This window comes from Barbus barbus, assembly GCF_936440315.1.
Source record: "Barbus barbus genome assembly, chromosome: 1".
NCBI lineage: Eukaryota > Metazoa > Chordata > Actinopteri > Cypriniformes > Cyprinidae > Barbus > Barbus barbus.
Genome location: NC_136729.1, coordinates 16739324 through 16763040, shown reverse-complemented (window position 1 = coordinate 16763040; position 23717 = coordinate 16739324). Strand labels below are relative to the sequence as shown.

Below are 23717 nucleotides of genomic sequence, written 5' to 3'. Positions count from 1 at the left end.
AAAGAAAGAATTTTTAATATCACAGTTAAAGTACTTCTAAACACTAGTAGTTCTAAACGGGAGGACCACAGCACAAAAATGAGTTTCAAAAAATAAATAAATTAATTGAATTCAATTAAATTACAATTGTTACAATTACAGGGCAGACAAAGTTATTATAGATTTAAATACTGTTCTGTACTAGGTTTTTTTTTTTAGATTTGTTTGACACTTTTTACTTTTCTAAATAAACTAACTGTAAATTGTATTTATTTATTCACTTTTTAACACCATGACAGATTTCCATGGCAATCTCTGAATAAATTATACAAGGTATACAATTAACTAACTGTAAATACGATGAGTTTTTCTTCTTAAAGTGTAACTGACACTTAATCAATCAAACGATCAATAGTGACATCAAATTTTGCATCACTTGAAATCTATGTTGGAGGGTGGAGGGGGGCACAAATTCATATGCTACTTGGCAGCAGCTGGTCAAAAGATGGCAATAAGGAGAGGTTGCGTGGCATGCCTTCATCCTCAAAGACCATACACAAAATTACATAAAGAAAACTGAACCTAGACTAAAACATTTAGGAGTTCTCTTACAAACAAGGATAAACAATGAGAGCCTAATATTTTAACTTAAAATTACATAAAGATTTTAAAGAACATTTTTGTTTAGTTTCGTACGATAAACAATTCTCATACTGTGTTGACTTGCCAGTCGACGTCCAATGTAAAACCTAGCTTGTGAAGCGAAACCAGCTGAGAACTGCTGCCATAGTCAATGTTCCAAGACAAAGAAAACAAATGAAAAACATAAACAACAAGACTTTCATGTTTTCTTTTTCTCCTTATTAAACCAAACCACAGAAGAGGCATTTTCTCTGTCATCCACATAACAAATATCACATTGCACCTTTCCCTTATTTCCTGTGTGCATGAATGAAATTCACAAGCTCTTTGGAGGAATAATAAAAAACGGCTTTACAGTTCAATGCACCATCCTTCCTCTTTCCTTCCTACACACAGTAGGGATTACATATCAAAGCCATGGGCCTCAGGAAACAGACATGAGACACTAACGCTGCGATCCCAGAACGACCACAGTTGAGTAACAATCGAGTAGCTTTATGAGATAAAAGCGCAATAACACCTCCCTACCACCATGGGGAACCAACCACATACTAATACAGATAGAGTTCTACATGTGGAAGCACTCAGCATGCCTGAGTGTGGAAACAGATCAGGAAATGGGATGGTATCAAACAATCTAGTGACAGTCAGACTACCTAACTATTATTTGTTTACTTAGCTAAGATTGAATGAGGACTCCTGATACTACTTGAAAAGGTGGATATTTCTGTGCTGAATTATAAAAAAAAGCCCAAACCAGTTTTGCTCTCAGCAGGTAATTGTCACTGTTCACAGGAGTCTGAGAGTCTTTAGCTATCTAGGCTACCCCCTGTTGATATCCGTGCAGAAATATGCATCCATCATGCTCGAGACTCTGAAGGTCAAGTTTGACACTGACATGAATTCTTTGTTGCCACTCTCTGCTGGTGTGTGCTGTCTTCGCATCTATTTGCCAACCAAAAAAAGAGGTGCATGCTAATGCGCACAGCAGACTAAACCACATTAGTGTGAGGGGTAATTCTCTTGAAAGATTAGTTAAAAGTGCAGTAAGGAAATAACAGACATGCTCAAGCGAGTCTAGGAATGAAAAAGGGGTTTCTGGGTAGTGGGAACTGCTGCGGTACCCCTGGCAGTGGCCCCATGGGTAAAACACATAGAGGGTTGTGCTGGGAGGGGTGGTTCTAATAATAGGACAAAAAAATGAAACCAGCACACAAGCAAAAAGCACAGAGTCAGGTAATGAAATCACAAGGAGATGCACTGAACCAGGTCTGTGGCTGACCTATTTACAACTGTCTACCTGTGTCCAGAGTGAACAGCCTCGGTTAGTCTGTTGGTTTGTTGTGTGGTTTGAGCATCTAGCTTTTAATTTGTGTTACAAAAATAATGTATCATTTTAAAATGGTATCATTCTAACAAGTGTTCACATCATATTATATTAGAAAGCGTTTTCTCACTAGCACTTTTAGTGGGTAGTAGTACCCGGGTTAATTTGATGTCATTGATGTCATTTTCCGGATACGGGTGTGCATCCACAAAAATGTTGAACTGAGGTACCAGAGAACTTTAGTACAGTTCGATGCTCTATGTTCACAATCATACTCAATTGCAGAAGTGAAACGCAAAGTATGATTTATGTGTGTGCTCACTTTATTAACAACTGCATTTATTTACAGGTGTGAGTCTTTAAATGCACTATTCACATAACCTGCTTACAATAGTGCCTCATACACTTTCTATATGGACGAGTAAACAAAGTCAGGCTGTATTCTATATGTGACTATCACCTAAAACCACTAAAATAATATCAACCATGGCAAAGTCCATTAAACTGAAAAGTCTAATCACATTTGAAATAACTATTCCAATTGAGGTGCGAGTTAATCCGACAAATCTTGGAAGGAAGCTGAGCATTTGAGCATAATATGACACATGGCTCATATCTGCACCTCTGTAAGTTTCCAAAACCACACAGGAAAACCAAACTCTGGTTTGAACCAGGCATTCAAACCAAATGTGCAAACAGCCTAACTTTTTTGTCAACAATGAAAACGAAACACTACCAGAGGCACCAGAATCACAACCATTGGGAACATTTGATGCTGAAAATACTATTATAGCCAATGAGATATGGATGAGGGTCTTACAAAATGCCTCGATTTGATGTTAGGAGATGTGATTTCTTAGGTCAAAATGAAAGAGAAAGGACATAATTTTAGGCTCAGTTTGCTTATGGTTAGTGCACAAATCTTTATGTACAAGTGAATTACTGAAATTACTTTTTCTACCGAGTCCCTTGCCACTCTAAGAAACCCTGCTGAGCCTTGCATTCTTTTTTGCTCCATGTAGCTGTTTTTGAGTGTTCGTTTGAGGTCAGTTGAATTACCAGGCAACCCACCAACTAGTCCTTCCTGAAAATATGCAGTTTTACACTCACCTTCTGCTTGTCTGGTTTGTCTGTGTCTACATCTCTCACAGGTTCCTGCTCTGGAGAGCCTGGGCCATCTCTCACGTTCTCCTCATCCTGGTTGTCCTGCTTGATGTCTGGTTCCCGTGGCTGGTTGGAGTGTGTGGAGGCAGTTGAGGAATTGGATGCTGGTGCAGTTGAAACGTTCGCTGGGGAGTTCTGTTCAGCTCGGACTCTTTGAGCCTCTAGGCGCAGTTGTTCATTTTCGGCCGCCAGCTCTTGACGCTCTCGCCGTGCCCCCGTCAGCTCTTTGGTAAGGGCATCCAGACGTTGTCTCAGCTGCCTGACCTCATCCCGCGCCCTGTTGCGTTCGGCACGCACTTTACTCCACTTCTCCCTCCAGTTGGCCGTGCAGTCTGACCACCAGCGCATCGTCTTCTCCATCTGAGCGGCCCGCGCCCGAGCCTCCTCCAGCTCACGCAGACGCAGCTCCTCGCGGCTCTCCCAGTCCCCGCCGCCATCGCAGCCCAGCCCTGGAGACAGCAGCAGAGGAGGGCTGGAACTGGGCGTTCCCCCTGACGGGCTGGGCGTGTGTGTCAGGCTGTCTGGAGAACGCACCCGATCCGGGCCCAAGCCCAGGCCGCACAACAAGCCCGCCCCGGACTTGGCGGCCTCTGTCATGTGGGGACTGGGTGTGTGGTTCATCACTGAGCCAATGATGAGTCCAGGGAAAGAGAAGATAGTGGTCAGGAAGATCTGATCAGGAAGCCATGATCCACATCAACATGATGGTTTTCTGTGAAGCAAGAAAAAGAGGGGTTTAGAAAACAGCTGAGAAACTTCAAAATCCTTGAGCGGTCACAAAAGGATCAATGACAATAAGAGTGTCTGTGCGGAAAATATTTTTTCTTTTTAGGGTTTTTTCTTTTCTTTTTCACTATGACATCAGTATAACCCTGGCATTTTTTATTTTAGGAATACAAAACTTAAAATAACATTAAAATAACAGATAGGACAAAAAATGAGCCAAGACTGGCTCTGAAAACCAGAATACATATAAAATCAGTAGATGACAAAGACATACAGGAGCAATGAGAGCAAACAAGAGAAAAAGAACTCTGTCAACATGTCAGTGCAACATGGCCAATAACATTGACACTGTTAAACAATCCAAACCACACCATGACAACCCAGTACAGTTTTGATTTACAAGTGCTCTCTCTTTCTCACACTCCCACACACAGGCTGTATTTACTTAAAAGAGTGCAGGGTGACAAAGGAGGAGGTTCCAAGGTCAAAAGGCGTCAGTAAGAGCAGCCAGCATCTCTCATCGGCTGTGAGGAGAGAGTTACAGCCCTACAGCTTGTGTTTGTATATGTAAAAAGTGTGAGGCTGTTTTTCACAGTGTGCTGGCTTTGGTGAACAAGGATTAGATGTATTATATTTTTTAAAAGTAGCCCTCTATGTGACCTATAAGACAACTGAGCATGTCGTCTGTCTAAGCCAAAAAATGTCTCTAGGAAAACATAATTTGACAGACAAAATCTGCTTTACAATTTAGGTATATGTACTATTACAAGCAGACATGACCAGTAATCATTTATCTTAAGCAGTCCGTTCCAGAATTAATGTTGTCATTGTTTGACCTAAAATGGAAGTCCATGAAACTGAGGAATCAAATGTGTAAAGCAAAATATAATGGACTGAACATCTGAAAACTTCTGGAACTGAATTTTGGAAGGTAAATATTTATTATGGAATTTTTTAAAATGACAAAATGATGTGTGAAATGCTTAAATAAACAAACACGTAAAATGGCAGCCCCAAAAAATGCAAGTTCTCTGAATGTTTTTTTTTTTTTTTTTTTTCATCTTTGTAGTTCCAAACGATTGCATGTTTTAGTATGAAATATTTTTGTCATTAATATACTTCCATATACATGGTCCTGATGTAATTCCTGCAAGTAAATTTTTTTCTCTCTACGTAAACAGTCCCTTCTTGTATTGTGCCAAAGTTACACAGTTTAGTCTTTACATGTTCATGACAGAATTTTGGATAAAACTTTGCTTAGACAACGTCAGTAGGAGATTTTACCTTAGTAATTTTTTTGTTTTTTTTACCTAAATTTAACCATTTATTTGGGTGCAAAGTCTACCTCCATAGATTTCCCTTATAGGAGCACTACAGTAAACTGTGGCACTAAGCACACACACATACGCCACTATTCAAACCAAGAGGAGGTTTATGGGTGGGGCCTGTGGCTTTGGGAACTGCCGACTTGTGCATTAGAACATAATGGGGCAAGAAACAGAGGCATAGGCTCCTCATAAAACACTACTCATACAAAAGCCCCCTTTTTATTAGCTCAGCTGAAAAAAACTTTTTTTTTTTTGAGGTTTTCTGCAAGCAGGTCGGGTGCACAAGAGTTTTGGTGGCAAACAACAGCAACTGCTGCCACTGTGGGTCAACAGGACAATAAATCAGTATCCTGGATCAACATATCAGTCCAGGCTACATTGTTTAGTCTATATTTTACTGGGTGTCTCTTTTGTGAGCTTCAGCTGACATGTTGGAGGCAAAGCAGTGTCATGCCAATGAGTGAAACAGGATAAAAAAAAGTGCTAGTGAGAAAACAGGAGAAAGAGGCAGAAAATTTAAATTAGCTCCAGAGGCTTTCATGGGAGATCCTGATTAACCTTAATGATGCAATCTGAGCAGCATCTCCAGCAGAAACATGAGCAGCATGGAGAGACAAGTGGATGAAGAGAAAGAGGTGAGGAAAGAGTGACAGCAGGGAAAATGTGTAACTGGAACCGCTGCAATACTGCTGACAGCTAGAAGAAAGAGCAGTTGATTTCAAAAGAAGAGCAAGCAAATACTTGCTGAAAAGTGATAGTTTTGGTTGAAGGCCTTTTGTCTAAAGCAAAAAAAAGTAAACTTATTCCATCCTTGGGAAGATTTCATTAATACATCTTTGACAATAGGGAGGGGGGGCATGCTTTCAATAAACACAAACACACTTGCAAGTTCAACAAAAAAAATCTTAAACATTAACAGAGGATTCTATCTCTCCACAGTACACATCTACAAGGCCAGCATGGGTTTGATGCTGGTCTAGCAAAACACGCTGGTCGACAGAGGTTTATCTTGTTAGTCAAGCTTGTTAAGCCTGGTGGGGAAGCCAGTATCATATGCTACAGACTTCACACCACAACATATGCAGGAACGTTTTAACAAAGAAGTAAAAGTCTATGACATAAAGGTAATTTTGCTTTATTGAACATGCTGTTCAAAATTCAAATACACTCAAGCACTTGGCTAAATTGAGAAAGACTTGTCTAACACATCATATTTAAAGCAAAACTACAAAGCCAGAGGTTAATTATGAACTGCATTAGAGGATTAAATGGTTTCCATCCTGCCACAACTATTTTCCCCAAAAAACTGCTCCTATAGGCTAGTATAGTATATCTTGTATACCCTCAACAGGAAATCGTAAAGCCACAAATTTGCTGCCATCAGTTTGATTCACTATTGAACCAAGCTGACTCGCCCATTTCTGGTCATATTTCACTGCCAAAGAAACATCTGGAAGCTCACAGTACCCTTTACCAAAACAGAACAAGGCTGACAGGCATAATGGAGTGTATACAAAGACTAGTTCAACTTAAGCACGAAGAAATCGATTAGAATCTTTGCCAAGACAAAATACTTTAAACAGAGGCAAAAAAGACAGAAACAGCAAGACAAAAGATGATCTTTGAGAGAAAAATAGCAAATGTTACCTGAAAGCACGAAAAATGAGGAATAAGCCACAGAAAACAGCTCTATTATGCTTGGCATTTCAAGGCAAATTGTTAAAAAAAATGTGCAGTTGTTCTTCAGAAAAAAAATAGCAATTTTTTTAAATTGATCAAATGTGAAATTTGCAAGACCATGGGCCTGTTTAGAAGTTGCAAGCACATAATGGCAATTCAAAAGTGTGTATATCTTCTCCCATATATGCACATCAGCATTTATTTAATAAAAAATAAATAAATAAAAATCTGACAAAGCTGTATTCATCGAACACATTTTACCTGGTATAAGTGATTTGGCAGCTGCATTGTCAAGGTAATGAACTAAACTTAAATTTAAAAAAAATTTAAATTAACTTTTACGTTTATGATTTTCCTAGGTTCCAAGGAAGTATCACATGCCTGGATGGCAAAATGCACAGAGTATGTAAACTACATGCAGATGAGATTATGCTTAATAAAACCAGTGCTGTTAAGCTTCATGCATGGTCATTTTGGAGAAGACAGTTGAAGCATATACTATCTGTGATTTAGAACATGAAGCAGGCTCTGGTATACGTATGGGTTAATAAATCTGTAATCTTGTGCACGTAAAAAAAAAGAAGAAAAAAAAAATTCACAGTTTGTGTATGCGCATACTTCTAGGATGAAATCTATGCAAAGTTTTATACACGAGGCCCCAGAACTGTCATTGCCATTACATCACAGGAAAGTTACAAGAACATTTCAAACAACAGACCACACACCACGGAGCAACATCTCATCTCTCCAAACTCAGCAAGCAATGAATTACAAATCTGAAGAGCTTTTGAAAGATTTGCCAAGAACCCCCCCCCCAGTGTAAAACACTATCCATTTGTGTTTTTGCAGTCCCTCTGCAGGAGATGGAGGAACTCAAGGGCAAACTGAGATACGGTGTCACTCACAGGAGCCAGTGAAAGTGAAAACTGATCTGATGGCTGCAGCCCATTCTACTACAGAGGCCCTACTCTCACCTTCTGACACAAAGCCAGGAGTACAATTATTTTGTTCGCTGGTTCATCAGCTATGTTTGTCAAAGTATAACTTCAGGAGAAATCATCCATTAGGGAAGAAGTCAGTGAAACTCAGCAGGAAGTGAGTAATGTTTCAGAGATCTTAAAAAACAGAAAAACGTGAAAAGAAGAAACCAAAATGTCAAAAGAAATATCCAAGAGAAGGATTATTTTTGAGCACAGCGTCTGTTAACATAAATTTCAGTGATGTGAGAGTGAAAGCACACCTTGGCTATAACCTGTGATCCTTGTGGTTTTCAGAAGAATTTGCCCCTATAAAAGGAAGAGGAAGTTTGTCTGCTTGTAGTGCATGTGATTTCAAACCACAGACTGTGAAAGTGACAACAATCATTTTGCGTTCCACATTAGAGCAGATGATCTTGATAAAAGATCTTCCGCTGTCTTGGATGAAACAGAGGGTAGTCCGGAATGCTGAGGAAATCATTGGTACAACCCTCCCCACTCTCCAAGAACTGTACTTATCCAGAGTGAGCAAAAGGGCTGGTAAAATCACTCTGGACCCCTCACATCCAGCACACTCCCTCTTTGAACTGTTACCGTCTGGTCGACGCTACAGAGCTCTGAGAACCGGAACAACCAGACACAGGAACAGTTTCTTCCCTCAGGCAATCCATCTCATGAACACTTGACAATAAAACGCGGAACACACAACTCTATTATTTATTCACCACACTTGCTTACTTTATCTAATTTTTTCATTTCAAATTTGCACATATCAGACCTGTACACACATAATTGTCTATATTATATATTGTGTTTTTGCTATTTTGTACATTGCCGATTTGGATATTTGTATTATTCTTTATTATCTGTGTTCTGTCCTGTTGCTGTCTCTCTGTTGCACTGTGGAGCTTCTGTCACTAAAACAAATTCCTTGTATGTGTAAACATACTTGGCCAATAAAGCTCATTCTGATTCTGATTCTCTTATGTACTGTAACAGGCTACAGCTAGCAAGGAGCTAATCATGTCCCTTTAGTGGCTCGCGTTATTTTATTAGAACGCGTTATTGCTTTCCGTGCCTTTCTGAATACAGACACCAACCCATCCCTGCACTTCACATCCCCTGCACAGCCTAGAACAGTGGTTCCCAACCTGGGGGGCACCAGAATTCACAGCAGGGGCACGGGAGCAGATATACTTTGAGGTAGGGCTGGGCGATAAAACGATAACTATAATTATATAGTGATATAATTTTCCTTCGAAAAACCAAGTTCGATAAATATTCAATTGAGTGTTTATGCGGCAAAAGCGGAACAAAACAGCACTACTCATTTGAACCGCACCACACGGACCATATTATATTTATACACGCCAATATATATATCAGACCTGCAAACTCATCAGAGAAAAAAAGGTGACAGTGCTGGGGGGGGGGGGGGGGGGGGGGGGGGGGTAATCGAATCCATAATCGAATATCGGTTTTGTAATATCGGATTCCCCGATAAACATCTTGTGGACATTTTCAGAATTGCGCACAGGATCGCAATTGCTGCGCATCTGAGGGGAGACTAGACAGCAACGGCGTGCAGGTACTTGATTTGCTGTAGTTAGTAAACTATTTAATATTACAGGCATTAATGCACAAATTAGATGTATTACATAAATGCCTGATATATAGTTTAAATGCAACTTGGCTCTAAGAAATATGATAAATAAGATACTCTGTCAAGCCCTGTCCCTATAAAGATAGGCTATAACTTCGCCTGAAATAACACAGCCATGAATTAGCACATGGTGGAAATAAAAGCGCTGAATTTAATTCTTTCTGTGGTCTATTAGTCTCGTGAAGTCGGAGTCACATAGATAATCCGTCAAGTCCTCTCCCAATAAAGACGTAACTTTGCCTGAATTAAATAATACAGCCATGAATGATTGCATGTTGGAAAGAAAAGCATTGAATGTAATTCTCTCTCTGTTGTCTATATGCTCATCATTAGTCTCGTGAAGCCGCTTTCATATTGCAGTTCACTCAGCGGTTGATGCTCAAGAAATGCTCAGCACGGCCACCGCATGTAACTTTTAACAAGATTCACTTTTTTGAAGCACCCTAAATTGTATTGACACTTACTATATAACCATTATTTCGTTTATAAACATCTAAATTAATACAACTCTATGGAAATGAATTATTTATTATCTCCGCGATCGATCGCAGTTTGAGTAGCCTATAGTTCTGTGTAAAGGCATATAAACCGCGCTGTCAGCAGCATAATTTAGAGCATGCCAGTTGAGAAATGCAATAAAATACAATGCTTGTTATATTACAATATTCCAGAGAATGTTATTCCGTGTATTAACATTATCCAGTGAATTATTCTTCACTCTTTATCCTATTAAACAGCTTAAAAAACTGTTTTTAAAAATGAAGTTAAAAATGAAGTTGATATGACTCCTTTCCTTTATTTTCTCCATTTGAAAACATTAGACTTTCTATGTTCATTTTGCTTACTGCTAATATTAGTGTTGCTGCTAAAGCTTTTTATAAATAAAATGTTTTTTATTGTTGTAAGATGAAGATTAAATTGAACATGACAGGGCTCTAGACTGCGACCAAAATGGTAATTGTTTGCGAGTTAAAATTTGACGTAGTCGCATTTGTACGAGTGCCAGGTCTGTGCTACTCCAAAGCGTCTGCTTCATACAGCGCGCGCTGCCAGCCGCAGCACATTATCAGGAGTCAGATTTCACTGATCACGTGAAGAGAGGTGCTTTCAGCGCAAGCGCTTAGTGGGTAGAGCCTGGTTTATACTCGCCGCGTCAGCACGAGCGTGAAGGTGCGCGTCACGGATGGAGCACAACGGATGTATTTGTTTTCAAACTAAAGTAAAAGACCGCTTCTTAAACCAGAGAAGGTGAACGTGGTGGTATTCTTGTAGAAAAAACATGCAAGTCCTGTCAGCTACAGCCAGTTTAGTTTGACTTTTCTTTTTGTTTTCGTTTTGAGAAGCTTGTTATCTTTGCTGTTTACCTCAGGTTATGCTATGGAGGCTTTCCTTAATTAAAAAAATATATATATTAATATTTATTTGCTTCCTCAGAGTTTGCTAAATATTCTGTAATATATAGTACAGCATGTGGTGTGTCCTATGCCATGCCTCGTCTTATTCGTTTTTGTTGATAAATGTTATGTAAGAGTTTGTCATTGTCAACGTACTGTTTTATTGTTGTTGCGCTTTTTAATTAAGAATAACAATGAATCCATCTTTTGTTTTAGTCTTAAAAAGTTAAAGGTGTATAGATATAAGCAAAACAGACAATGATCTGTTCTTGTAAAATGTGACACCAAGATCGCAAATTTGAAAGTAAAGAAGTGGGAAGAATGAGTCTAGAGCCCTGCATGAAAGACTGCTAATTCTCAAAACATTTTTTGTTAAGATGACTGAAAGGAGGAAAAACCAAAGTGAAGTATGGACTTACTTCACGCAGTCATTTATTTACTTTATAACCGTAAATAAATATCGGTTCTGCATATCGGTTATCGGGCACATAAACATGCAAATAATTGGTATCGGTATCGGTTATAAAAAATCAATATCGGTCGATCACTAGTCTAAACAGTCACATCTACCCACATCAACACATCAAAAACGCTTTAAAAGTAGGGCTACATCCAGCTGACTTGAATGACTGCTGCGCACACGACAACCTCCATAACGTGTCGTTAATCAGGGTAGCTCAGAATTGGAGTAGTAGCCAGAACTCAGGGCAGAGCACCTGGCTTAAGTTAGGGGCTAATGATAAGGTTGCAACCTAAGTTGGCTATCTGAAATACTATATACTTACGTAGCAAGCTAAATGGTTAACTTTAGTTAGCAAGACGGTCAGACAATGCAGGAATTAACATTACAACTAGCTAACAATGTTAGATGGCTAGAAAATTTGCTATCTCAGGGCTTGACACTTACCTTTTCACCAAGGAGCACATGTGCTCCTAAGTCAAAAAATTTAGGAGCGCATTAAAAAAATTTAGGGGCGCAATGCAAATTGTTCAAATTAGTTGTTTTAGCTTAATAAGGGGATACAAAGAGACATTTACAATCACAATTATTTAATGTATCAGAATACAGAAAGTACACAAGGTTTTTAAATAATTTTACTTCAGACACTATTTAATAGGCTAATTATGTAATTAGTTATAATCCTATTAAACTGTGTCGGTATACAATTTTCACAATAATCACTGAAGCTTTTGTCACGGTATATGTTTTTGTTTATAAATCACAATATATAATTTCTAAGTGAAAAAAAGTGTTGTCCTCCTAACAGGTTAAATAACTTTATTAAAGATAATTTACTAAAAGACTTTTATAAAAATACATAAAATATAAAGTAAACAAGTGTTTCAAGATTAGAGTGCAAAAGATTGTTCAAATGAACGAAAGAACAATAGGTAAGTAAGTCCCATTTGTTAACATTAGTTAAAGCAGGTTAACATTAACTAAAAATGTGCAATAGCTAATTGTTGCAGTAGTTAATATTCTTTGTTAATGTTGATTAATAAAAAATACAACTATGTTAGTTAATGTTAGCTCCATTGAATTATATTAAGACAACTTTTGATTTTATAATGTATTATTAAAAGTTGAAATTAAGATAGCATTATTAATAAATGCAGTCATTGTTTTTTTCATGTTAACTAATGGAACTTGTGTTACTGAACAATAATAACGAATCAGTCGTTGATATATAGATAGGCCCACTGTTCTCTATTATAGATCAGTGGATGGGCCATGTTTTAGCTTAGAAAAAATGTTTGAAAATAAATAGCTCATTAAGTCTAAGTAAGAATTATTTGATGTTATTGTGAAGACTAAAGCGAATATAAATATCTAAATGACTGTGACGTGTGAAACATTATTTACACAGTTTTAGGAAAGTAGCGCAGCTGATTTGTTTACTGGGTTACCGGGGTAACGGCAGCGCTCTCTAGTGGCGAATGTGCGTCATTCAGCGCGTCTTCACTTTAACTCGCTCCGCTTTTCTTCTCATCTGTGCTCATTTAAATTAAACCGTTGCCTTTTTAAAGTTCTAAAGTAATCATATGAGGCTGCATCGCAATTTTTCCATAAATAAACAGAATAAATTAATACGTTTGTTATAGGCTACTGTATAAGTTAGGCTGTTTTGTATTTTGTTTTGTATTCGCACTTGTGCTCCTAAATACATTTTCCAGTTCGCACACATCTATTTTTAGTCGCAAATGCGAGTGAAATGCTCGCACTGTCGAGCCCTGTATCTTGCTAACGGAAATTCCAGCATTGGATCCGCTTGTATTGCTTGCTATTAAGCATTTTGCTCGAAGCATAGGCTAACTGTATGAAAAAAAAACGCTAACTTAGCTGACGTTATTTGACTTAAGCAAACAAATATCTGTTGTTTAGCTCCAAAAAGACTGATTTACCTTGAATTCAATTTCCATCAGAGTTTCCACATTAGGTCAGGTGTCTCTTGACAGGCTCGCGAACACAGATGGCAGTGTGTTTCAAGATCCTGAACCAAGCGCTGAGATTCCGATTGGTCCAGAAAAAATGTCATTTATAAGAATTGTCCAATAATGGCCTACATGGCACGCAAGCCCACCCCCACCTCCCTCTCTTGACAGGCGCGAGCTCAGTAGAGATTCCGATCGGCCCAGATGTCAATTAACGCAAGACCCCCCCCTAAAAAAAACTCCCCGGTTCTACACGATTCACGTGAATGCCCCAATTGACAATAAAAGCGCCGATTGTCGCCGAAAAGCGACAAGTTTGCAGGTATGATATATAATAATAATATATTTTTTTTGTCTCTTAGAAATGCACATTTGACATTGAGTTGACAGTAGTAGTTTGAGTTAGGATGCAGATGTAAATTTGTGTTCATTATCAAAATCAGTAACATCTGTAAAAATTGCAACAACCTCCTTTTTTATATGGTGAAATTGTATTTTTCTGACTGTTTGAGTCTTACTAAAATTAACCATTGTTCTTCAATAGTAGCATACATTTACATCATGATAACCAGAGTTAAAAATCACACATATAGCACCTAAATACTGTGGTAAAAATGCAACTATATGGTTTCTAGGTGGCCTATTTATATGCCACATTTCTGCCACAATACCATGGTGTATAAATATAATACGGGGGGGGGGGGGGGGGGGGGGGGTCTCAGATTACCATATGTGTATGTAGGGGGGGGCCATGAAAAAAAGGTTGGGAACCACTGGCCTAGAACATAACATTTATTTCCATGATCTGCCATTTCCGCCGTTGTCCTCGCTCGTATTTCTTCACAATACCTGCAGAACTTCTGATGGCTCAGCTGGCGACTGGCCTAGAACATGGGCGGATATATGCAAATGTTGGGGGTGTAACTATTAGTGATCCCGACTGTTACGACACAGTCGGTGTTATGTTCTGATTCGCCTGTTTTTCAGTGGAGGAGGAAACAATGGTGTTTGAGGCTCACTGTATGTCATTTCCATGTATAGAACTCTTATTATTCAACTATGCCAAGGTAAATACAGTTTTCCATTCTATGGCACCTTTAAAAATGTCATAAAATGTGTTTATACTGCTAGTAAAACAATGCATTATCCAGTATAATGGCATTTCAATCAATGTTTAATCATTTCTACACAGAATCTTGAAATGAACATTCAAATGCACACATGGTGTGACTCTTCTGGATGTATGTTTCTGTTTACATGGCACTAAAACCAAGAAAAACTAAAATAAATAACTGTCGATGTTTGAAATGTGAACATATGTTTTGTAGCAACACTAAATACACACACTACTATCCGCATGAAATCTGCAGGTCATGCATAATACTGGGGTCAGCTGTGGTTAATACATTTTGTCTGAGAAATGGGTAACATATGGTGTCTCCATATTTTAAGTCTGGAACGGAAAATTATTTGGACACCTTGATGGTAAAGCAAATTTCACTCAAGTACAGATAGCATCTCCAAGGGTATCAACAGATGAGCATTGAACTTTTTCTTGTTTTGCGTTTTTTCCTGCTGATTTCATTAGCAGTTGATCCAAGCTGATTATTTTCCCTATGATATGGCAAATTACATATAAAAAATATTTTATGGGATCACAACATTATAATCTACAGTATGAAAAATGTATGCATTTTGAGATGAGCTACAGATCAAGTAAAATGGACAATTAAATACATTTAAAAAAAAAAAAAAATACACCCACTTGCACAATACCAATAAAAGCAGCATTGGAGTTCATAAGAAAAACTAGAATAAGAGGGACAGATGTCAATTCACTGACTGAGTGAGTGGGACATCAGTAAAAGGTTCATTAAGGGGTCAGTCAAGCCTGTCACACACTTACACAGGCCTCTTGTGAAAATAATCACTAGTAACTTGATCAAAGCCATGTATCCCAAGAGGAATTTAATGGATCAGGCTGTTAGAAGGTCTTACATACAGAGGAGCATGTAATATAGGGAATGATGAAGTTAAAGCAGCCAGAGAGAGAGAGAAATCAAGAACTGGTGATATGTCACAGGGAAGTGCTCATTTGAGGGTTTTAAGCATTAAGATGTTAATCTCTTCAGCTCATTCAACAAGGCATGAAACGACAATAATAAACACTCCAAATCCCGCATGAGCAGCTTATGAAGTCGAGGTCAGGTCTGCAAACATGTATAAACCAAAACAAGATTTCACTCATACAAAATACTGAACAAGTGAGCTGAATAGAGCTACTGGGAAGAAGGTTATAGAAGCCCATTACTGTCTTAGAGTATGAAAGTAATTCTAATTTTTTGTCTTCCAAATGTCACTTTAGCTCTTATATTGTAACTTTATATTTCACAATGTGACTTTAAATCTCACAACGTGACTTCACCATTTCTTTCTCGATTAACTTCTTATTTTTTGCTTTAGGCACAAAAAATTGTAAGACATTGAAATGAGGGAGGGAAAACAGGAAGCAAAAGTAGGACAAAGACAGAAGGTGATGAAAAGTCGAGGGAGAAGCAGCAACAGGGCACATACCATGTAGAAAGGGAGGAAATATGGACGAGACAAGACAGGGTTGTGCTTAAACTTGTGATTTCACAGTATGATGACATCATAGCCAATGTTGAGGGGGCATATAGTAAAGCACAAAAATGACACATTCATCATGATAGAGATATATATATATATATATATATATATATATCACCATAATGCCAATTTAGCTTGTATGTATTAAGCTCAACAAGCTATAAAATGCAGTCACGTTTCTTTGACAGTGATTAAAATATTTAATGTGACTAAATCTCTTTTATCATATGTCTCTTATGAACCCTAAGTAAGCCTTCGCCTGGGAAGGATTCATCACCTGAAATAAAGCACTCAGCAGGATTAGCAGATAATGGCAGAGATCACTTCAATAACCTGTCATTGAAGTAGAAATGAACTAACAAGTCCTCCTGTAGTGCAAATCTATTTTTCTGTGTTGTTTATTTGTCTATGTAGTGTTTTTAATTTGCGTTTAGACAAACCATGTCCCAAACCATTAATCAATACCATTGCTGAGTATTTTCTCCTTAAAACTGTAGTTTCCCAAAGGCTGACCCAGAAACGCAATTTGAAACAGCCCTCGGTTTGCTACGTCACTAAACTCAAAAACCAATCACGTCAAGCGATAGATTCCTAGCATATCCCTCTCTCCATTTACATAAACGCGATGCGCATAGAGATCATAGAGATTGCATGCAAAATATGCCAATAGGATTACCAGCACAAAACCAAAAATAAAATAGAACAAAAAACCCATGAAGCTGTGGTTTAACGGGAATTTAGAACCGCTAACTTGAATAATAACCCGTGGCAACAGTGTAAAAGTAGCCCAGAATCTAATTTGCATATTCATTGAGCCATGTATAGTAAATGAGGCAAGGGTGTAGAGTTACATTCAAGCTATTTTAAGGTATGAGAAAATTATTTTCACAAGAAAAAAATATTTAAATATGTAATTTTGATGATCAAAAATTTCTGACTACAGGGGGACTTGTTTTCAATCCACTGTTTTCAATGCACTGTTTTCAATGCACTTTGCCTTGGATTGCACATAATAGAAGGTTCATTAAAGCATTTAATATATGTTTTTATTCTGATTAAACCCCTTAACTGTCACCCCCCCCCCCCCCCCCCCCTTTTGAAAACTTTTTGAAAGTGCACTATTTAAAGTTAAATTGTAATAATGCATGAATGCTTTTGAATACAGACCTAAGATTGGTCTCCTTTTAAAGAAGACAATCAGCAGATTATTGCAGAAGTGAAATAATTTCAAAAAACGAAAGTAAAAAAAAGTTATAAAAGTTTAAATGTACTGTAAATAACATGTACGATACTATTATTATTATATATTATATAAAATAAATATTTTACAAAATATATTTTAATCCAAATTTGGCATAAAATTAAAGCCATATGTCTAAATATGTTGTGTTCCAAATTTGAAGTTGATATAAAAATAATTGAGGTTACTATGCAATTTTGTTAGGCGTTATACCACAAACAGCCACCGGGTGCCATTCAAACCCCATTGAAGTTTTTTTTAATGCACTTTTCTGTAACAAATGGATCAATTTCTCTCTCACTCTTACTCCTATCACAAAATAACTAAATCTTGAGACTCAGACCTTTCCGATGATATGTATTTTGTCAAGATTATAAAAAGTTTTGATTCTATAAGACCGTAATACATTTAGAATATGACACCTCCCACTAAGGGGGAGGAGCCCGCTAAAAGATTTTAAAGTACCATTTCTATGGTGACGCAATATCCGATTTCAAAACGGTTTTCACAGGATGAATTTTGAGATTTTATGCTTTCAAATGATATATAATATATGATTATTACTAAAACGTGATAGGGAAAAAAGGAAACGAATAGAATTTTTGTGTCAAAGGTCAGAGCTCCTATTATGGTGTATATGTTTTGAGGTGCGCTCTTGTCATAAATTAATCTATTACTGCTCCTACATAATTTTACATAATTTTTGAAATATCTATTTAGGAGTCTTGGACCTTTCCAATGATATATAGTTTGTCATGATTAGATTAGGATTTAATGGTAATATATTGAAGTAAAGTTAGGTGTCCCGTATACGGGACGGTGACAGTTAAAGCTTTAATACAGTACGGCAACTGCACGCACGTCCATGTATAATGCTTCTCATAGCTATGTGAAAATAAGTGTATTCACTGAGCTGATGATCTGAATGAGAGAGAGAGAGAGAGAGCGAGAGAGATGCAGAGCGTGTGCAGAGCAGGGAGACGCGAGCAACAGTATTAAGAACCGCTGTTTTTGAACACTGATTTTGAAACTTGTGAATCCATTAGAATCGTTAGAAGACAGAATTGCGATTCATATATGAATAGATTTTTACGTGCACCCCTAGTTTTCTCTTCCTGTTCTCTAAAGCAGCACAACATGGCCTCGCCCCCTTTGCTGCGTGTTCCCGGAGGCGGGGTTTATCTGGGTTCGTGACGTAACGGACCTGGGAAGTAATTCGTTGTAAGTCCCTACGAGCTGTTTTTGTAGGCATTAAACTGCCAGAGTTAAAAAAAAAAAACGATATCTCCGTTTGCATTGAACTTTCAGCTTCGTAATTTTTTAGATATTGTTTATGCTCAAACATCAACATTACACACTAACTAACGTTAAAAAAAGTGAAATCGCAATCAACCACCCCTTTAATACAAAGACTCAATTTCTAAGAACACAAAACTTTAAAGGATTCTTCCTGTTCTTTATCATGGACACACTTATTTTTTCACTGGCCTAGTATAATGTACAGTAAAGCATATATAAGCAATTATTCTGCCTTTTTCTAAAAAAAGAGGGGTTTGTCTGAACCGCACATTGTGCAGTTTGTCCTCGGCGTGCAATGTCCATCTTTACACATAATCCATCATCCTGAACATCCACTAACATGACGGGACAGACAAACACAATCTCCCTGTGTCCCAGCTAGGCCAACATATGTTCTCGTTTAAATCAAAGTATAGGTGCATGTGCTTGTGTGTAATGTAGCCTACATCCGTTGACAAACTAATGTATGTTAATGACACCCAACAGTCAACACACACATGGTTCAAGATGAAAACAGGGTATGCAACTCAAAGAACAGCGCATTCTTCTTACCAGGGCTAATGGTGCTCAGTCTTATATCGTCTGTAATATGGTGTGTACGTTGATGCAGTTTAATAAGGATCAGATGTTAAAGGCTGACATATTCATGTGTGCGATAAGGATCCTGGAGAATGCAACATGGCAATGGACTGGAATAATCCAAGCCAGACTGAATAATGCAGACAGTCAAAGAAAGGGAGGAAAGGTATGAAAAGAAGCTGTGGCAGAGGGCAAAGAGCTGAGGAAGACAGAGAGGAAATGGGACAGAAACACAGGTCTGTCCCATTTCCTCTGTCTTTGTCCCCTCCAAAGACAGCTGGAAGAGGGGAAAGCGAGAAAGTCTTTGCGGAAGGGGCAGATGGCAGAGGGCGTTTCTCTACTGAATGGGATTCCTCCTGCCACTAAAGAAATATACTACACTTATTTACAGCTCAGCGAATTTGTCTACGTCCATGTCTTTTTAGGCCCCTTGCTCGTCCAGAGCACAGGGTTAAAAGACAGCATGCTTCATTTACAAACATCCTGTGAAACCAAGAATAAAAGGACAAAACACTGTGTGAGAGTCAGACACGCTGAGATAAGTTAGCTACATGTGTGCTGGGAGATGGAAACGCAGTTCAGTGTAAACTAAAACAAATAACCAAAAAGCAAACGTTAATTTGTAACATATTACGCAGTGTGTGACAAATTAATCCCATTTAATCGGCCGAATCTCTAGGGGAGCTAGCCGATCAATTTCTGTGCTGATCAGAACCAGGTCATAAACAAGCAAACCAAAACAAATGGCTGTAGCAGTTTAACGCCTGTTGTGCGTTCAAGTTTCGCTGTGGCGACCTCAGACCCATGACGAAACACTTCCTCCAGCTTGACCCTGTGATTGTGGTCTGCTCCTCGGAGGCAGTTTTCCATTAGAATGAGCAGATTGGTCTTTCTTCAGAGCAAGGAAAGCAATGCTACATTTCTGCAACCATATGATCCATGAAATAGCTACAGACTAAAAGCTGAAAGTGGAGCGAGAGAGAGCAATCTGAAATAAAGCCAAGACCAGAAATAAAGATGTAGGAAAGCATGCCGCCATCTAGAATGCAATTAAGAGAGAATACAAAAGAGGATGAACTTCTAAATTAAAGCAATTATACAACTGAATGGATCTATAACTTAATTAAAACGCTCTTTAACTATTGATCACTGTTCGTTGCAAAACTGCTGATCTTGGGCAGAAAGTTCAGTTGGATGCTATGCAGTGTGGTTTCAGAGCAAGAAGAAACATGTTTGGGAGGTTTGACATTGACCGAGCATGAAAAGTTAAAACCTTAGAAAACAAGACATGAAAATCATATAGTTGGCAAGTTATTCTATATAAAAACACAGTAAAAAATGTCAAATTATAGACTAAACCCTAAAATGTCTTATGATGTGACTGACTGATTATTATGTTCTACAAAGTTTCTACAATTATCATCTAAAAGTTTCATGGAAACAAAACTATTTCTGCAATATTTCCTGTTTCTTGTGTTGTAATATAATGCAAAACAGTGCATAGCATGCTAAACTAATTTTCTAAAACCTTGTCAAAATCGAATTAAAATGTCCATATACTCGGTTTGATTAATGATTTTGATTAACAACAGCACCATCTTATTTTGGAAAATTTACCATTTCTCTAACACCGTAGTAAAAAAGCATGTCACACCAACCATTCGTTTTCTGTCAGAAAGCATTTTCTTTTGTCACTGAAGCTGTCAAAACCACAATTTATCTGTTTATCACCATATCTATACTCAAAGATCACATCAGACTCAATCTTAACCGAGTTCAAAAGTGTTTTGAACTCATCAGCACTAGTACAAAACCTCAATCACTTGCTGATTCAACGAATTAACTCTTTGTAGTTTGCTCAAATGAGAATAAAAAAACCACAAAACAGTTTTCTTAAGAACCTTAGGAGAGACAGTCTGTCTTTCAGTAGGCCGGTTCAGAGATCAACATGCTCTTCAATCCATCTCTAGTCAAATTTCCCGCTATAAATCTTCCGATCCTCATAATATCACAGCCAAATTGTCTCTCTGCGACCTCATCTCTACTACTTCTTTATATTATCTGTGTCACTTCCCACATTACGTCCATAAATGCACTTTCATGGTTTAATGAACTAATGAGGCATTCGTTTTCAGATCTCACTGTGAAGTCATTTAGAGGTCACAATTTCATTTTAATTCTTGGCTTCATTTCAATTGGCTGTAGGCCAGTGTGTTAATCATATAGTCTAATTATTCATATGCTATGCCTAAACTACATTCACACTATCTGGTGTGTGTATTTGATAGCTTTAGTTGTTAGCCCTCAATACAACACTTAAGACAGACATCTTAATGTTTTTTCAACTTTAATCAGATAACACTGTGCCACATCAAACTCTACACAATATGTGAAAGGGGATTATCTACAAATGTCTATGATTTCAAATGGTTAGTTGTTCTTCAGATAGCTAGCTATAACTATTTTGATATTTCAAATAACTTGACAGCAAAAGAACACGTTTGCGGTAAAGACTCTTCTTTGGCTTTTTTGTCAATTACTGATCGAAACATGGCTTACCTGGAATCCAGGTAAAAGCTAAATGCCAGTAGAGCCTCCATCTAGCTATTAAATACCCTTTCCTACAATGAGAGCGCCTCCAAAATATGGCCAGTCAGTTTTGCGTGTCATTAATAAATATCAGGGGTGGACAGTTTGTGAGAACAAATTCCTATAAACTAGCTGCCAATACATAAATTTGCTCTGAACAAAAAGACTATTGGCTGGCAGAGACGCAGTCATCCTCTTAATAGCAAATTTCCTCATAATTCATGTGATTGTGAAACAAGGCAGAGATCTGGACAGCTATCAAGGGGTCTGGATGTGAATTGCTCCCATTTGAAGACTGCTGCGTTTTCCAGCAAGAGAGGGAATGTAGACTAGCTCTACAAGCAAAGATCCAAATCATTTCCACAATTATTGATGCTGCATCCTCCATGATTAAGTTGGGTTTACATAAACATGCAAATAAAGTGACAAAGTGACGTGACATGTGGCCAAGTATGCTCTGCATTTAACCCATCCTAAGTGCACACACACAGCAGTGAACACACACACACACCGTGAAAACACACCCAGAGCAGTGGGCAGCCATTTATGCCGTGGCGCCCGGGGAGCAGTTGGGGGTTCGGTGCCTTGCTCAACATATTGAGGGTGGAAGAGAGTGCTGTACACCCACCTACAATTCCTGCCGGACCTGAGACTCGAACTCGCAACCTTTGAGTTACGAGTCCGACTCTCTAGGCCACGACTGCCCCATTTAAGTTGCTGAAGAAAGCAGGTGGGTTGAAAAAGTTTCTTAGTTTAATTTCATAGCACATGCTCTGGTTTACGACTTCAATTCCTCTCTCTCTCTCATCTACATATGACATATGACTCAATTTAAAATTCAGCTTTGAAAATAAGCCAGCAAAAAAAAAAATGTGTAAACATCAAACACAATAATTCACTCATACTTTAGCATGTATTTTCAAGACGAAAACATGCTGTAAACAAAGCTTTGCATACAACCCATGAATTACAAAAAGTAGACCCAAAGTCTTCTTGAAGAATCAAACAAAACGCCTGTGATGTTCTGTATTGTTTACAGAGTTTGGTCACAATGCAAACATACAAACAAATCTATGAGTGAGTCCAAACCACTACAGAGACACTACAGAGCAGAATCAGCAACACAAGCAAATTTAAGTGATAAATCTCAGTGCTGGTTTGCACTTAAAAGGGAATGGACATGGAAGCCAATATGACCAATTCAGAGTCCAGTGTACAATACTGCCATAGCAGGATATGTGCAAATTGACAAGAAATTAAGATTGTTACAACAGAGCTGAACAGCAGAGGCATGAAAAAAGCAGAATCTCTGAAACGGCATACATTTTAATAATGTATTCTCAATCAGCGATAAAATCTGGCAAGAACCTTGTCTAAATATAACTGAAAGCAAACAATATTTTTGTACTGATTTAGCAAAAATAAATTAATAATAATAATAATACTAATAGTGATTCTAAAAAGTAATAAAATAAAGCAAAACAAAAATAAAATAAAATATGCTCTACAATATAATAAACTATAAACTACATAAACCAGCCTGGACATTTTGCAGACTGGTCTTTTCATCCTTCAACTCCCAGAAATAATCAAGTTGTCACAACAAAGATCAGTTATTCTCCTGTGCTTGTCTTTTTCTAATAAACGTGAAGGAAAACTGCAGAGTAAGTGTAAAATAACTCCACCCGGAAAATATATTTTTTTTTACTATGGCTCTGCTTGACTAAAGTGCTTGTGACCAATGAGACTATATCAAAGGCCAGAAGGAAACCACTTCCTCTTCAACTGTGCAGGCCTGGTGTGTGCTACAGTTGGGACAAGTTCCCAGTTCAGCTGTGATATTTTTTTCCAAAGTCATCTCATAAAAGGCATCATTATGGAACCATTAGTTCTCGCTCATCAACCCTGTCCAGAATTATTAATCCCATCATATATCGGCTCCTCAGTGTCAACAGGAAATCATAGGGTTTCTGCGGACTCCAGGTTTCAGGTATCAGTCTAGGACACATGGTGCATTCCTCAACAATGACTCAATGACAAATGCAAATATACACAGTCCTCAATTCCAC

The 23717-nt window shown here is 37.9% G+C and overlaps 1 protein-coding gene across 1 annotated transcript in view; it reads right to left on the bottom strand.

Moving 5' to 3' along the window:
* Positions 1 to 23717, bottom strand: part of LOC306849252 (coiled-coil domain-containing protein 102A-like) — an 84591-nt gene that overhangs the window by 49325 nt on the left and 11549 nt on the right. The window contains exon 2 of the mRNA XM_079384147.1: positions 3059 to 3824. Coding sequence (XP_079240273.1) covers positions 3059 to 3733 — 675 coding nt within the window. The 5' untranslated portion in view covers positions 3734 to 3824. The remainder of the gene's footprint in view (positions 1 to 3058; positions 3825 to 23717) is intronic.